Source organism: Orycteropus afer, unplaced genomic scaffold (assembly GCF_000298275.1).
Source record: "Orycteropus afer afer isolate SDZICR_OR568_19922 unplaced genomic scaffold, OryAfe1.0 scaffold00509, whole genome shotgun sequence".
NCBI classification, from domain to species: domain Eukaryota; kingdom Metazoa; phylum Chordata; class Mammalia; order Tubulidentata; family Orycteropodidae; genus Orycteropus; species Orycteropus afer.
Genome location: NW_006922096.1, coordinates 1,200,383 through 1,218,141, shown reverse-complemented (window position 1 = coordinate 1,218,141; position 17,759 = coordinate 1,200,383). Strand labels below are relative to the sequence as shown.

Here is a 17,759-nt window from a genome sequence, read left to right as displayed (position 1 = left end):
TGCATGTTTCAGCCAAAGAAGGTGCCCTGGGCACTGGAGAAATAGAGCAATGGACAGACTCCAGATAGAGTTTAGAGGTAGAAATAGAATTGACATGTTAGGGGAGATGAAAAGGAGTAATCAAGGATGACTGAGGGACTGGATAGTGTTCTTTTCTTTTCTTTTTTTCCTTTCCCCCTGCAATAAGAAAGATTGGCTTCAGAAATATAAATGAAGATTCCTTTCATCCATTTGTTTGTTTCCCAATCTTCAGATAACAGTGTATAGCTCCTAGCTCTACCCTTCACTGGCTACATATTCATTTAACTTGTAAATATTTATTGAGTGTACTATTCTAGCAAGGATGAATAAGACAAATGTGGAATTCACCTTCTAGTAAGGAGGCAGAAAAACAAGAGAAGTAAGATAAATTTCTTATAGTAATCAGTGATAAGAAGGAGACAAGTTGGACAATATAAGAGAAGGTTTAAGGATTAATAAGCAACTTTAAGGTGGTTGGGGAAGCTTCCCTGTTACAGATGATATATGAAGTGAGACCTGGAGTATGAGAAGAAGCCAGGAATGCAAATATTTTAATTAAAAAAAATTAAAAAATAATTTCAGGCAAAGGAAATAGCAAATACAAAAGGCCTGGGTTGGGAATGAATCTGACTGGGAATGAAATAGGTTCAGTGAGGCTGGAACCCACAGAGAAAGGGGGAAAGTAACACTTGAGAGGTTCAGAAAGATAAGCAGGGATATGTCATCTAGATCAGAGCTTCTTAACCTCTTTCTTCCATGGACTTCTTTGGATTTGAAACCTGTGGATTCTGTCTCAGAATGTTTTACACACATATAAAATATGAAATACATAGAATTAAGAAGAAAAGAATTATACTGAAACATAGTTCTATTCACACATCTCAGGGGGTCCACTGAACCCAGGTTAGATTCTTCGTGGCCATACTAAAGAGTTGGTATATTGTTTTAAGTAGACTAGGAAGTAATTGTAAAGTTTTAATCAAGGGACTAATGTAATATGGTTTATGCTTTCAAAGGATCATTTTTGTTACTGTATGTTGTTGTTGTTGTTATGTGCCTTTGAGTCAGCCCAACTCATAGTGACCCCTCCTTGGTCTTCCGAGGCAGTATCACTATGGAAGTAGATTGCCCCATCTTCCTTCCGAGAAGTGGCTGGTGGGTTTGAACCACCAGGCTTCTGGTTAACAGTCAAGTGCCTTAGCCACTATGTCACCAGAGTTCCCATGTTACTGTATGGAAACAGATTTTATGTGGGTAAGAGTGGAAGAAGAAGAAAAGTACTTAAGAGATGACCGAATTGGTGTAGGAAAGAGATGTTTGTAGTTTGACCTTAGTGATCATAGAGAAGGATGTTGTTGTTGCTGTTATGCACCATGGAGTCGGACCCAACTCATAGTGACCCATCCTTGGGTTTCTGAGGCAGTATCACTATGGACGTAGATTGCCCAATCTTCCTTTCGAGGAGTGGCTGGTGGGTTTGAACCTTCAGCCCTCTGGTTAGCAGTCAAATGCCTCAGACACTACACCACCAGAGTTCCTATAGAGAAGGATAGGGATGGCTATATCTGAATCAGTGTCACTTGGAATCTGCCCATAAAGGAACAAGCATCTCAAGCATAGAAGGAATAGGCTGAAAAAGAAGAGAAAGTAAATCAGGCTTTTTCTCTTCCCACTTCCTAAAGCCTCCCCTCAATCCTCTGAAAGTTTCTCTGTGGTATAGCAAACTCCTAAAAATTGTGACTTGTACTCCATACAATATGCAAGGAGATTTTATTATACTTACTTGAAGCAAATATATTTCCAGTAAACTTTAAAAGAAGTTGTTCTCCTTCTCTTAATTGGAAACGGCGAGATGGCTCTGGAGGTGCACTGAACCCTCCCAAATGCAAGCTCTTAAGTTCCTGGTTTAAATCTTTATAAGGCACCACTAAAATCACTATTCTGTGTGGATTGCCTTTCTGATGATTTAGTACTACACAGACAGTGGTGCTCAGTGTGGCTTCCTCTAACGATTTCACAAAAGAAACCAAGTGGCTGTTGTCCACAACAGAAGACAGGTGAAGTACAATAAACCTGTATAGGAAACAATACACACTTAACAACATCCTCCACTATCCAATTAAAAAAAGCCACTGTCATCTAAACTTTCTTCAAATTCAAGCATTTCGATGGCTCAGTGTTGAAATTTGTTTGACTTTAGGGAAACTCTGGGCAATTATAAATCCAGCTCAAAATAAATTAGGTTGTAAAACAATCATCAAACACAGAAATCGTATTATTTTAGGGCAGTTCTCAAACATCTTTAATTAGCATTTCATCATTGTTTGTTGCCACAGAGTTGATTCTGACTCATGGTGACCCCATGTGCACAGAATATAATATCCACAGGGTTTCAAGGCTGGGATATTTCAAAAGCAGATAGCCATGTCTATCTTCAAAGAACCTCTGATTCAATCTGTCAACCTTTTGGTTTAGCATTTAGTAAAAAAAATATATATATATGTGAAACTGTTCACTACACATTAGTAAGTAAGCACGAGTAATCCTGTGCTTACCTTGCTTGCTGGTTAAACTGCTCCTAATGTGAAGATTAACCAGCAAGCAATGTGAAGACAGGAACTCTGGTAGCATAGTGCCTAAGGCACTTGACTGCTAACCAGAAGGCTGGCGGTTCAAAACCACCAGCCACTCCTCGAAAGGAAGATGGGGCAATCTACTTCCATAGTGATACTGTCTCGGCAACCCAAGGAGGGGTCGCTATGAGTCAGGTCCGACTCGATGGCACATAACAACAACAACAGTGTGAAGACTGAAATAATAGTCTCTTAACACTGTCTGGTAAGGATGTTATAATGGACCCCTTTCCTGGAACGAACCACTCACCCCTAATTCTTCTCCAGAGAATTTCCCTTAACATATGGGAGTTCCTTTATCCAAGACAGCCATATACCTACAGCCAACCACAGAATAATGAGAGGTATAAAACCAGCTGCTTTGGTAGTGCTACTCAGCTAGAGTTTCTCTAAGGTATTAGGGTGGAATTAGGCTTCAGCTGATACCATATTTTTGCCTAATTTCTTCCCTTACCCTATTTGCTTCCTTCCTTCCCTTATAGGGCACCCTTCACTAAATCACTTACACAAACATTCTCATCTCAGATTCTGTTTCTAAAGGATCTGCTCTAACACAATTTCTGATGTAGATCTTCCATTATGAAATAAAAATGCTATCTTTAGACATATCATTGCCCTCTCTTTATGAGTGTTTATTCCCCACGAATCATTAAAACTCTTCTCATGATGGGCTGTCTGGAAAACATGGAAATGAGAAAGCAAAATGAGGGCACTGAAATAATGTTGAATTTTACATACTTAACTAGGAGATGAACATAATATAAACAGTTAATTATAATTGCCATGGAATTTCAGAAATGAAGGTACAGTTTAAAAAGTATTTGGGAGTTGGAGAAAGTCTATAAATATAAATCTAAGTTATGAGTTTTTTTCTAAAAGCATGTGTTAAACTATCCTGAATGAAATTGTAGTCAGCATATTCATACAATTCTAGTTTGCATTTTAAACACATCCTTAAGGACTCTTCATATTCCTATTTGAGGCATATAAATCTAGTCTTAGGATTCCAGTTTTGTAACATCAATTATGGACTATCAAGTTCTAATAGCATCAACTTTATTGCTTAGTGTTAACATTACCTCTCCAAATGTTCAAACAGTTCAAAAGATACCAAGCCACTCTGCATAGTTCTCACCACAACATTATCAAGACCAAACCAACCACCATCTCGGCTTCTGAATCCTAGTAGTTTCAAAGTCTCGCAGGCATTGCTCCCAGGTTTTCTTATGGAAACTCTTTTTGTCCTATATAATGGTAGTAGAAGAAAAATTGGTGAAATTCATGTAGCATAACTCATATTTAATACATTCATTCTTTTATTAAATGAATAATGCAGTAACAATTCATTAAGCAAGTACCACACACCAGTCATTATACTATGAACCAGGAATACAAAATAGAGAAATTCATAGTCCTTGCTCTACATAATCACAGAGTATTACAACATTCCTTTGACTACGAGCCATAGGTTGGATATTTGAACCAACCCATAGGTGCCTGGAACAGCATATCTAGCAATCTGCTTCCAGAAGACCACAGCCTTAAAAATGCGATTGAGCAGTTCTACTCTTCACACATGGGGTCACCATGAGTCAGAAGCAATTCGATGACAACTAACAACAACATCTAATTACAGCACAAAGTAATCCGTAGAGGAAAGCACAGTGGTTTATGGAAAGAAGTGAAGTGTTATTCAGGGAAGCTTACAAAGTGCAAATACTGATATTTGAGATGAGCTTTGGAGAAAGAGAAGCATTCTATTTGTGGTAGAAGATGTTAAAAGGAACACAAAAAAGACATGAACAAACTTGCTCATGTAAACCAGCATAGTCAAGAATAGTGTTATTGCTTAACAGTTAAAACTACAGGATCTGAAGCAAGATTATCTAGGTTCAGATCCTGGGTGGTTATATAATATGAGGCTAATAATAGTACCTACTATTAGGATTTAATGAGTTAAATATTTGAAAAGCACTTATAATTATATAGTGACCTGTGAGAACCTGAATTCAAGGACACTACCTTGTTTTTCTAAGGAGCTCTGGTGATGGAGTGCCTAAGGCTCTGCTAAGCAGAAGGCTGGTGGGTCAAACCCACCCCACCAGTCACTCCTCAGAGGAAGACTGGGCAATCTATTTCTGTAAAGATTTACCACCTAGGAACCCCAAAGGGAGTCACTATGAGTCAGAATTGGCTCGATGGCAGAGAGTTTGCTTTTTTTTTTTTTTTGACCTTGTTTTTTTGGGTCTCACAAGTTTTCCACCTTTGACAGGATCCAGTGTTACCACTTTCTATCACTTGTTTTAATGCAAAATATTTGAATTTTCCTTCTTTTACAAGTGTCTGCCTTGCACAGTTTCCAGCTTTCACAGGTTTTACTGTAGTAAGTATAAGTGGTATTAAGGAGCTTGGGTAGTGCGAGTAATTTGCAATCAGCTGCTAACCAAAGATTGCCAGTTCAAACTCAACCAACAGCTCCACCAAAGAAAAGAGCTGGTGATCTGCTTCCATAAAGTCTACAACCAAATTGCAACTCTGTCACATGGGATCTTCTTGAGTCAGGGGCCAACCTGACAGGAGCTAACAATAACATAAGTGGTATTCATACTCTCATGTTATTCCTACACCAGATGTATTAGCCAATACACTTTTCTTGCCCAATCCTTCTTGCTTAATCTGCCTTACTCAAAGGGCCTGAAAGAAGCAGTTGTATGTACCATGTGATAGTTTCCTCTAATCAGATCTGATTTAATTGGTAGTAGACCAATTTCTAAAATTTTATTCTTTCTTTGTTCTACCCCATATTTTGTCCAGAGTTTACTATATTGGTAAGCCTGTACCTCCCATTCAAATTCTTTTCTCCTTTATGGTGTCTTCTCTTGCCAGCTAACTTTAGAATGCCCACCTCAGCAGAAATATTTCTATATTGTTCTTCCTGGAACATGGGGTGGGTGTAAATGGGTAATGATTTCAGTCTCTTTCCTCTCAGGAGGTTCAGTTTCCTCTGTAGATTTTCTTCTACCCCAGGGAAGGAGCTCTGTTGGTATACTGCCTAAGGCATTTGCCTGCTAACCAGAAGGTTGGTGGTTCAAACCCACCAGCTGCTCCATGGAACGAAGACTGGGCTATCTACTTCCAAAAAGATTTACCACCTCAGAAACCAAAGGGGGTTGCTATGACTCAGAAAAAAAAAATGAATCAGAGTTCATATGTCATTTTTATTTAATTGCTTCACCATCTGTGTATCTTTCTTTCTTCTTTTTTCCTCAAAGCTGTAGATGAAAGTGATGTGCTCCAAGATACCTCAGTATTTTGTCCTTTCCAGTGAAAAGATATGTTACTGAGAACTTTTCTAGGGTAGTTAATTTTTTATTAAAAATAAAATGAAATTATTCCTCATTTGGTTTTCTACTTTATAGATAATAATATATGCTCTTAAGTACAATGGTGTATAATTTTTTTTAATTTCTAGTATACTATCACCAAGTTTAATAAATTAGAAGAATCATTTTTCTTAGTAAACATTTTCTTCAAAGTTCTGTTAAATGTGGTCTGTCTGTGATGAGAATACTTATTGATCAACACAAAGGAAAATGTGGAGTGTATGATTTTACTGTTTAATATTATGATTTCATTTTTAAGTTTGATTTCTAAAGTATCATAAATTTAATATATAAAGCACAAAGGTATAAATAAAAATTTGAGGATAAATAATATGAGGGCTCTCTCTCTTTAATCAGAAAAGCTAGAATCTTACAATCTTGCTTTTGGATACATATTTTCACTATGAGGACAAATTCCTTTCAGCACCGGTAATTTATATATAGGAGCATGCAACTGTAGGTGATAATCAAGTGAGCAAAATACAGAGCTGTTGGTCCTTGGAATCCCAACTATTTGGGTAAGGTAAACTTGAGACCTTCACTGAGACTCTCTGGGAGGCTAAAGTATTCCCAGGCAAATAGTGCATCCAACAAAAGCAATAAATTAAAAATAACACATCACAACTAAATTAAATCATCCAAGGACTTCAATGATGATTTAGCATTAGATAAGTCTATAAATGTAATTTACCACATCAGCTTAAAGGAGAATCTCATGACATCTCAATAGTACAGAAAAGGTGTTTTAAAACTCAAGAGCCACTGTGTTGAAAATTCTTCCATTCCTAAGTGGAATGGAAAAAAATGTTCTTAACCTGATAGAAGTATCTACCAAAAAGCCCTCTTAATGTGTAGTGCAGTGAATTACTTGGTATGGCTTTTCTAGACAGAATCTTTGTGACTCCCACCAGATTACTGGGTGGGACCATGCAAAGAAGTTATATGGAACTCTGCTTTTGGAATTGGTTAGTTTTGTCACTATACCAGGCTTGAAATGAGCTTTCCTTGAGGCAGAAAGGGGGCTCTCACTGCCATCAAGAGAGAAGAAATGGAAGTGAAGGGCAGTCTATCCTTGGACCTGAGATCCCTGTGCTGGACCTCCTTGACAAAGAGACATCCTGCTGAGAGAAACACCTGGCTGAGAGAGAGAGACAGTGGAACCAAGAGACAAGAGACAGAGCAGGGGTCTTTTTGCCCCCAAAGCAAGAAACCTGAGTCCTCATGGGCAGGAGGCTTTTTGGCAGAGTAGGGTGCACCTTACTGTCGACAGAGGTAAAAAATCTTTGTTACACATTCTCAAGCAGGGTACAGGCCAGGCTAAGAGGCCAAGGGCCAAAAAGGTATGCCTAAGGGCATAGCAAATGGGATACTGTTTTTATCCAAGAATTGTATCCTGAGAGCATTCCTGAACCTGAATTATAATTTGTTACTTCCCTAATAAACCCCACAATCTTGGAGTATTGTCTGTGAGTGCTGTGTGGCCATTGCAACGAATTGTCAAACCCAGTAGAGCATTAATGAGTGCAATGGGAGGGATACCAAAACCAAACCAAACTCACTGCTATCAGGTTGATTCGACTCCTAGCGACCCCTCGTTGGATTTCAGAGGCAGTATCACTACAGAAGTAGATTGCACTATCTTCCTTCAGAGGAGTGGCTGGTGGGTTTGAACTGCCAGCCTTCTGGCTAGCAGTCAAATGGCCTTAGGCACTACAATGGTGTCAAAACTGGCAAAAAGATTTAGAGGGTGGTGGCATGTTTGTCTTCGTAGGAATAAGTCTTGGGCTGCTGATAGTGATTCTGTCTCAGCCTTGTGAAGTTAAAGGAGCTCAGAGGATGCTGATCCCATGTCCTTTTTGCAGTGAGCATTAGAAGAATTTTCTTTAAAAACAAGAACAAGATAAGGATGTTCACTGTGGTAGTTAATGTTGTGTGCCAGCTTCGCTGGACCATGGTTTTAAGTGGCTTGGTAGCTGAATATAGTTATTCCCCATGATGAGATTGTAATCACTTCCATGGTGAAATCTGCTGTGAGACATTAATCAGGGTAAAGGGTGCTGCCTTTGGGTGTGGTCTGCTTTCAGTATCTATGGAGAAGCTTTGAGAAAGGTCTAGAGGTTTTGGCACATTGGTATCCTGCATTTGGCTGAGTCTTCATCTCCAGTTTCTGGACTTGAATCAGTGGCCTGCCATGTTACCTGTCAATCTTGGGATTGTTCCCAGACTTGAACTAGTGGCCTGCCATGTTGCCTGTTGATGTTGGGACTGTGCAATTTTATCTGCTGACCTTGGGTTTGTTAACCTCAGTAGGAAGCAGCTGTCTGAATTAGGTGACACCTCTAGCTCCAGCTCCTAGAAGCAGAGCCAAAGCCCAAAGTCAAGAGGCCTTCACTCAAACCCTAGAGCCAGCACTCTGAATTTGGACTTGTAGCCTCCTAAACTATAAGAGAACAATTTCCTGTTTCTTAAGCCATCCACTTTTGGTATATATGTTATTGCAACACTAGAAGACCAATGCATTCACTATCACTAGTTCTATTAATTATGTACCAGAGATCAGTCAGAAAGATAAGAAAAATAAACTAGGAACATGATTACAAGGGTAAACAAAACTGCTTTTTCTTGAAAATTATAGTTTACATAAAAAACATGAATTTTCAGAAGAAATATTAGAAATAACAAGAGAGTTTAGAAAGAAAGTGGGCTCCAAGATCACTATATAAAAATTCTCTACCTCCATATATATCCCCAACAAACAGAAAACAAAATTTTAAAATGCCATTTATAACAACCAAAATTATAGAGCATCTAGGAACAAGTCTAGAAAAACATGTAGGCATTTATAACACTTCACTGAAAGACTTTAAAGAACTAAGTAGAGACAATTATTACAGAAAAAGACTCAATACGGTAAAGGTAAAATCCTCACAACTGGACCGATAAGCATTGCCACAATAAATAGAGAAAAGATTAAAGTTGTCAGGGATTTCAATTTACTTGCATCCACAACTAATGCAGTCAAGAAACAGCAGTCAAGAAATCAGACAACGTATTGCACTGAGCAAATCTGCTGCAAAAGAACTCTGTAAAGTATTTAAAAGAAAAGGTGTCACTTTGAAAACTAAGGTAAGCCTAATCCAAGCCTTGTGTGGTATTTAAGGTTATGTGTCAACTTGAGTAGGATTGGCTGGGCAGCTGGATGTCATTATTCCCCATGGTGAGACTGGTAATCAACTCCATGGTGGAATCTACTGGAACAGCTGAGTAGCTGCTTTAGGGATGTGGTCTGCTTCTGGTTTATACGGAGAAGATTTAGGAATGGCCTGCAGCTTTTGGCACTCTTGAAAACTGCATGTAACTGAGTTGTTGCTCAGCAGCCTGCCATGTTGTCTACGGATCTTGGGAGTCTTAATGGATTTGAATCAATTGCCTGGCCTGTCATTTGGTAATATCAGGACTGTGACTTTTTATTTGTTGACTTGGGGTTTCTCAGCCTCAGCAGCCAGCAGCTGCCTGAGTGAGGAAAGCCTCCAGCTCCAGTGGGCTGGGAGCAGGAGGCAGAGCTGAAACCCAAGGTCAAGGGGCTTTCACCCAGACCCTAGAGCCTGACACTTTGGATTTGGACTTCTAGCCTCCAAAACTGTAAGAGAATAAACTCCTGTTTGTTGAAGCTATCCACTTGTGGTATTTCTGTTAGAGTGGCATGAAGCAACCAAAACATCTTCATATTTCAAATGGCCTCATTTGCATGTGAGAGCTGGACAGTAAATAAGGAAGACCACAGACAGGGCAGGTGTCCAGAACAGGTAAGGAAGGCAGGGGATAGACCCCAGGTGGCAGGGAGCAGGACCAGACAGGGTCAGCAGGAACAGGTAAAGGGAAGCCCAGGAAGTGAGCGGAGTTGTTGGAACAGCTAAGGGAAATGGACTTGTCTGTCGGTTTTTCATACTCTGGTGGCTTGTGTATTGCTGTTAGGCTGGAGGCTGTGCTAGCAGGGATGCCTATGGTGGACAGGTTTAGGTGGAGCTTCCAGACTAAAACAGACTTGGAAAAAGGAACAGGCCAACCAATTCTCAAAGAATTGGTCAGTGAAAACCTTACGAATAGTAGAGAAACACTGTCTGATATATTACTGGAAATTTTTATGAATAGCCCTGAAACAATGTCTGATATAGTGCGGGAAGATGAGCCCCTCAGGTTGGAAGGCACTCAAAATATGGGAAAGAGTTGCCTCATCAGACTAGAGCCTACCTTGATGATATGGATAAAGTAGAGCTTTCATGGCCTCCATTTGCTGAAGTGGCATGACTCAATATAAGAAAAGAGAGCTGCAAACATCCATTGATAATTGGAACCTGGAATGTATGCAGTATGAATCTAGGGAAATTGTAAGTTGTCAAAAATGAAATGGAATGCATAAAGATTAATATCCTAGGCATTAGTGAGCTGAAATGGATCAGTTTTGGCCATTTTGAATCAGATAACCATGTGATCTATGATGCCGGAAATGACAAATTGAAGAAGAATGATGTGGTGTTCATTTTCACAAAGAATGTTTCAAGATCTATACTGAAGTACAATGCTGTCAGTGATAATAATATCCATAAACCTACAAGGAAAGCCAGTTACTACTACTATTATTCAAATTGATGCACCAACCATGAAAGTCAAAGATGAGGAAATTGAAGATTTTTACCAACTTCTGAAGTCTGAAATTGACCAAACATGTAATCAAGATGTGCTGATTATCACTGGTGACTGGAAAGCAAAAGTTAGAAAATCACCAGTAGTTGGAAAATTTGGCCTTAGAGATAGAAATAATGCTGGAAGTGCATGATAGAATTTTGCAAGACCAACAACTCATTCATTGCAAATACCTTTTTTCAACAACACAAACAGTGGCTACACATGTAGACTTCACAAGATGGAGTACACAGGATTCAGACTGACTACATCTCTGGAAAGGCAATGGAGAAGCTCAATATCTTCAGCCAAAACAAGGCCAGGAGCTGATTGTGGAACAAAGCATCAACTGCTCATTTACAAGTTCAAGTTGAAATTGAAAACAATTAAAACAAGTCCATAAGACCCAAAATATGACCTTTAATATATCACTCCTGAATTTAGAGACCATCTAAAGAATAGAATTGATGCATTGAAAACTAATGACCAAAAACCAGAGAAACTGTGGGATGACATCAGAACATCTTCCATGAAGAAAGCAAAAGGTCATTAAAAAGACAGGAAAGGAAGAAAAAAACAAAACATACGTCAGAAGAGATGCTGAAACTTGCCCTTGAACAGAGAGTAGCTAAAGCAAAGGGAAGAAATGACAAGATAAAAAAAAAAAAAAAAAACTAAACAGAAGATTTCAAAGGGCAGCTCAAGAAGACAAAGTCAACAATTATAATGAAATGTGCAAAGATATGGAGTGGGAAGGCCAAAAAGGAAGAACACACTCAGCATTTCTCAAGCTGAAAGAACTGAAGAAGAAATTTAAGCCTCAAGTCGTAATATTTAAAGATTCTATGAGAAATATATTGAATGATGCAGGAAATATCAAAAAAAAGATGGAAGGAAAACAGAGTCACTGTACCAAAAAGAATTGGTTGATGTTCATCCATTTCAGGATCAAGAACCAATGGTATTGAAGGAAGAAGTCAAAGCTGCACTGAAGGAAGTGGCAAAAAACAAGGCTCCAGGGATTGATGAGATACCCATTGATGTTTCAACAAATGGTTGCAATGCAGGAGGCACTCACTCACCTTTCCCAGGAGATTTGGAAGATAACTACCTGGCCAACTGACTGGAAAAAGATTCACATTTGTACCCATTTCGAAAGAGGGGTGATCCCACAGAATGTGGAAATTATCGAACAGTATCATAAATATTGCACGCAAGTAAAATCTTACTCAAGATAATTCAAAAACAGCTGCAGTAGTATACTGACAGAGAACTTCCAGAAATGCAAGCTGGATTCAGAAGAGGATGTGGAATGAAGGATATCATTGCTGATATCAGATGGATCTTGGCTGAAAGCAAAAATTCTAGAAAGATGTTTACTTGTGTTTTATTGACTATGCAAAAGCATTCAATTGTGCTGATCATAACAAATTATGGATAACGTTGAGAAGAATGGGAATTCCAAAACACTTCGTTGTGCTCATGAGGAATTTTTACATAGACCAGGAGGCTGTCATTCAAAGAGAACAAGGGGACACTGTATGGTTTAAAAACAAGAAGGAAGTGTCAGGGTTGTATCCTTTCACCATACTTTTTCAATCTGTATGCTGAACAAATAATCAGAAAAACTGGGCTATATGAAAAAGACCATGGCATCAAGATTGGAGGAAGACTCATTAACAACCTGTGTTATGCAGATGACACAACTTTGCTCGCTGAAGGTGAGGATGACTTGAAACACTTACTGATGAAGATTGAAGACTACAGTCTGCAGTATGGATTACACTTCAATATAAAGAAAACAAAATCCTCACAATGGGACCAATAAGCAGCATTATGATAAATGGAGAAAAGATTGAAATTGTCAAAGACTTCATATTACTTGGTTCTATAATCAGCACCAATGTAAACAGCAGTCAAGATATCAGAAGTCATACAGCATTGGGCAAATCTGCTGCAAAGGACCTCTTTCAAGTGCTGAAGATATTTCCTTGAAGACTAAGGTGCGCTTGACACAAGCCATGGTATTTTCAACCATCTCATATGCATGTGAGAGCTGGACAATGAATAAGGAAGACCAAAGAGCTTTGGTGTTGGTGGAGAATGCTGAAAGTACCATAAACTGCTAAAAGAACTAACAAATCTGTCCTGGAAGATGTGCAGCCAGAATGCTCCTTGGCAGTGAGAGTGGTCAAACTTCACCTCATCTATTTTGTTCATGTTGTAAGAAGGGACAATTCCCTGGAGAAGGATATCATTCTTGGCAAAGTGGAGGGACAACAAAAATGGGGAAGGCCCTCAACAAGATGGATTGACACAGTGACTGCAACAATGGGCTCAGGTATAACAAGGATCATGGGGCTGGCACAAGACCAGGTAGTGTTTCACTCTGCCTTACATGAGGTCACTGAGTCAGAGAGGACTTGACGTCACCTAACAACAACAACAGCAGAAGAGTTGATGCATTTGAATTGTTGTGTTGGCAAAGAATATTGAAAATACAATGGATTGCCAAAAGAAACAATAAATCTGTCATGGAGGAAGCATAGCTGAATGCTCCTTAGAAGTGAGAATGGTAAGATTATGTCTCATGTATTTTGGTCATGTTGTCAGGAAGGGCCAGTTCCTGGAGAAGGGTATCATGCTTAGTAACATGGAGGGTCAGCAACAAAGAGGAGATGGATTGACACAGTGGCTACAACAGTGGACTCAAGCATGGCAATGATTGTGAGGATGGTGCATGACCAGGCAATGTTTTGTTCTGTTGTACATAGGGTTGCTAAGGATTGGAACCAACTCAACAGCACCTAATGACAACAACAACATGGTAAAAGTGTAAAATTTCCCAAATTAACCTATAAGTTAAAGGCCGTTTCAATCAAAATCTCAACAAATTTTGTTCTTGTGGAACTTGACAAACTTACCGTATGGAAATGGGAAATGTTTAAGAAAACAAACTAAAATTATGGAGAAGAATAAGACGGGCAACTTTCTTTAAAAATATTGTTTTGTTTACTTCTAGTGCCTCTCTGACAGGAATATACCACAAATGAGAGGGTTTTCACAAACAGGAGTTTATTCTCTTACGGTTTGTAGGCTATAAGCCAGAGTTCAAAGTGCCAGACTCTAGAGGCTGGGTGAAACCCCTTAGCCTTGGGCTTCCGCTCTACCTCTTGCTCTGACCCACTGAAACTAGAGGCATCTTTTCACTTGGGCAGCTGCTGGCTACTAAGGCTAACAAGCCCAAGTTCAACAAGTAAAAAGGCACAATCCTGATATTACTAAACCAAATGGCAGGCTATTAATTCAAGTCCATTGAAGTCTCAAGAACAGAAGGGCAACATGGCAGGCTGTTAAACAATAACTCTGCTACATGCAGGGTTCAAGCATTCCATCAGCTGGAGACCTTCCTCAAAGCAGCTTCTTAGAGCGGCCCACATCCCTAAAGGTGCTCCAGTAGAGTCCACCATGGAACTGATCACCAGTTTCACCATGGGGAATAACTACATCCAGCTGCCCAGCCATTCAACCAGGCCCAGCCAAGTTGACAACAACCTTAACTATCACATATATTATAGAGACTTATTGTAAAGCTATAATGATTACAACAGTGTTTATTGGCTCAAAACTAGAAAAGAAAAAAAAGTGACTAATAGAATGGAATGGAGAGCCTAGAATATGGATATTTGTTATATGGCAGAGGAGGCATTGCAGGTTGGGGAGAAAAGAAAGAACAATCCAATAAATGATGCTTAGGTAGTATGTTATCCACATGGAAAACTACTAAATTACTACCTCATATTACATGTAAAAATCAACTAATGGATTGAATACATATGTGAAATTAAAATTTTTGAAGTCAAAGACAATAAAGACAAATATTTTTATAACATTAGAAGTTAGAAAATTTTTGAACCAGATCACAAAAAAGCACTGATCTCAAAAGAAAAATAAAATGAATTTGGCAATCAATATGAAAATACAGACCACAGGCTGACAAAGGATTAGCATTGAGAATATGAGAAGAAATCCTGTAAGTGAACATAAAAAACAAATTAAAAATGAGCAAATAAATTAACAGACATTTCAGATATAAGAAAACAAAAAATGTTCGATAAAATGTTTAAAAAGATAACCAGTTTTATTCCAATAAGAAAAGTGCAATATAAAATCACAAAGAGACCCATTTTATACCTATTAAAGTTTCAAAATTACAAATCTGGCAATGCTAAAAGTAGGAGAGAATGAAGAACAATGGTGGTGAGATTGTAAATTAGTTCTTCCCATTGTAAAACTTGCAAAATTGCACGTGCTTATTCTATTACCCAAAATTCTACCCCTAGATCTATATCTTAAAGAGGAACATACTAGCACTATTACAAATAGCAAAATATTGGAAACAACCCAAATATCCATCATCAGAAGAATGAACAAATACGTAGTCGCACAATGGAACATTATAGAAGTAAAAACAAATGTAACATACCACAACAAGAATGGATCCTAGAAACACAATTGGAATTGAAAAGAGCAGGCTCCATCAGGCTACACACGGTTGGATATCATTTTCATAAGCCACAAATGCATGAAAAATCAAACAAGGTATTGTGAGAGGATGAATATATAAATACGTGTGACAAAATTATAAAGTAAATGAAAGCTTTGATAAGGATTAAGAGCTATCAAGGTAGAGAGGTAGGGTCTAGGGTAGGGAAGGGCCAAGCAAGGAGATGCAGTTGTATTGATAATGATGAATTTCTTAAGTCACGTGGTTAGTTTATTAGTTGTCTGTTTTATTATTATACACTATAACTTACACATTTTACAAATATTCTTGACTATAACTCATCTATTGCAGTTCAAACCCACCAGCCACTCCTCGAAAGGAAAATGGGGCAATCTACTTCCGTAGTGATACTGCCTAGGAAACCCAAGGAGGGGTCACTATGAGTCGGGTCCGACTCAATGGCACATAACAACAACAACAACATTACATTTAAATAGGATCATCTTAAAACCCACAGGTATTATTATTTTTCATGGGCAAAACCATTTTCCCACCTAACTTTCTAGAATATTTTCTAAATAATATGGACTAAGAGCTCTGGTAGCATAGTGCCTAAGGCATTTGACTGCTAACCAGAAGGCTGGTGGTTCAAACCCACCAACCACTCTTCGGAGGGAAAGTTGGGCAATCTACTTCCATAATGATACTGCCTTGGAAACCCAAAGAGTAGTCTGCATGAGTCAGATATGACTCGACAGCAGTGGGTAAGTTGTATTAAGTAAATTCATTTTTTCCTTTCATTACTGTGAGAAATATTTTCTGGCTCATAATGAAATATTCTCATCTTTTCTCCAGAAATTATTCAGACATGAGGAAATGTAATGCAATAAAGGACATTTTATTCTTAATATTTAGACTATGTTTTGACCTCATATAGTTTTCTTCTTATAAAGTATGGATTGTTTCATTATGTTTCTGTTTCCACAGAAAAAGTTCAACTGGTATTCATTCTTTGATGAAAGAATGCTAAACAAACAGTTGAAGTGAATTATAATTTGGTTGTTTATTCTCTATGACATGGAAAAGATACATCTACCACATCTGGCACAAATTATAGCATATTAATTTTGCAGTGTCAAATGTATAGATGAATTAGTAACAGAATTTATATTTCTGAAAATTTACTCATTAATGTGTTTATTTCACTTAGCTTTATTTAATTTAATTTTATTTTATTATTTTATTTTATGAGACCAAACAAGGGGATATTGCATGGTTTAAAATTGGGAAAAGTATGCATCAGAATTGTATTTTTAATGATTCATAATTCAATACGAATGCTGAGAAAAAAATCTTGGAAGATGAACTATATGAAGAAGAATGCAGCATCAAGATTACAAGAAGCCCCAATAACAACCTGCAATATGCTTGCTGAAAGTGAAGAAGACTTGAAGCACTTGTTGATGAAGATCAAAGACTACAGCCTTCATTATGGACTACGCTTCAACATAAAGAAAACAAAAATCCTCACGACTGGATCAACAAGCAACGTCAAAATAAACGGAGAAAAGATTAAAATTGTGAAGTATTTCATTTTACTTGGATCCACAATTATCATATATAAGGTAGCAATAAAGTAAACAAGCCACCTATTGCATTGGGCAAATCTGCTGCAAAAGATCTCTTTAAAGTGTTAAAAAGCAAAGATGTCACTTTGAAGACCCGACAAGAGCCATGGTATTTTCAATTGCCTTATATGCATGTGAAAATTGGACAATACATAGTGATTAGTGAAGAACAGTTATTTCATTTGAATTATGATGTTTCCAAAGAATATTGAATATACCATAAACTGCTAGAAGAATGAGCCAGAATGCTCCTTAGGATGAGGAAGGCAAGACTTCATCTCACATATTTTGGACATGTTATCAGGAGGGACCAATCCCCTAGAGAAGGACATCATAGTTGGTAAAGCAAAAGATCAGTGAAAATGACTACCCATGCAATGGATTGACACAGTGGCTGAACAATGGACTCAAACATAGCAAGGATTTATGAGGATGGTACACCATTCAGTGGTGTTTCATTCTGTTGTATGTAAGATCACTATGAGTTGGAAATGACTTGATGGCACCTAACAACAACAAAAAAAAACAATGAGCACAAATAATACAAAAGCAAAAAAAAAAAAAAGAAATAGAAAATATAAAGTTCATATGTAAAAAGGTAGCAAGAAAACACCATGGTGAGGAAAAAGAGAAAGCTTTAACAAGATGACAGAAATAAAATCATGAGTTATGACAACAAATATAAATGAGTTAAAATCATAATTTATATTACTGTCTGTATCTTAATCTTTTAAAATATTTCAAAATAATTTATATGCTGCATATTGGGATATTTCCTTAAATTTATCATCTATTTTGCCAATATTCCTGCCAGTCGTTTAATTGTATATTTTAATCATTATAATTTCTGTTTCCTAGAAGGCTATAAGGAGCTCTGGTAGCATAGTGCCTAAGGCACTTGACT

The 17,759-nt window shown here is 37.9% G+C and overlaps 1 protein-coding gene across 1 annotated transcript in view; it reads right to left on the bottom strand.

The window, feature by feature from the left end:
• The window catches only part of DTHD1 (death domain containing 1), a 146,376-nt gene that overhangs the window by 78,324 nt on the left and 50,293 nt on the right, over positions 1-17,759 (bottom strand). Inside the window, exons 6-7 of the mRNA XM_007955551.2 lie at positions 3,734-3,898; positions 1,805-2,094 (exon numbers count right to left, since the gene is read on the bottom strand). Coding sequence (XP_007953742.2) covers positions 1,805-2,094; positions 3,734-3,898 — 455 coding nt within the window. The remainder of the gene's footprint in view (positions 1-1,804; positions 2,095-3,733; positions 3,899-17,759) is intronic.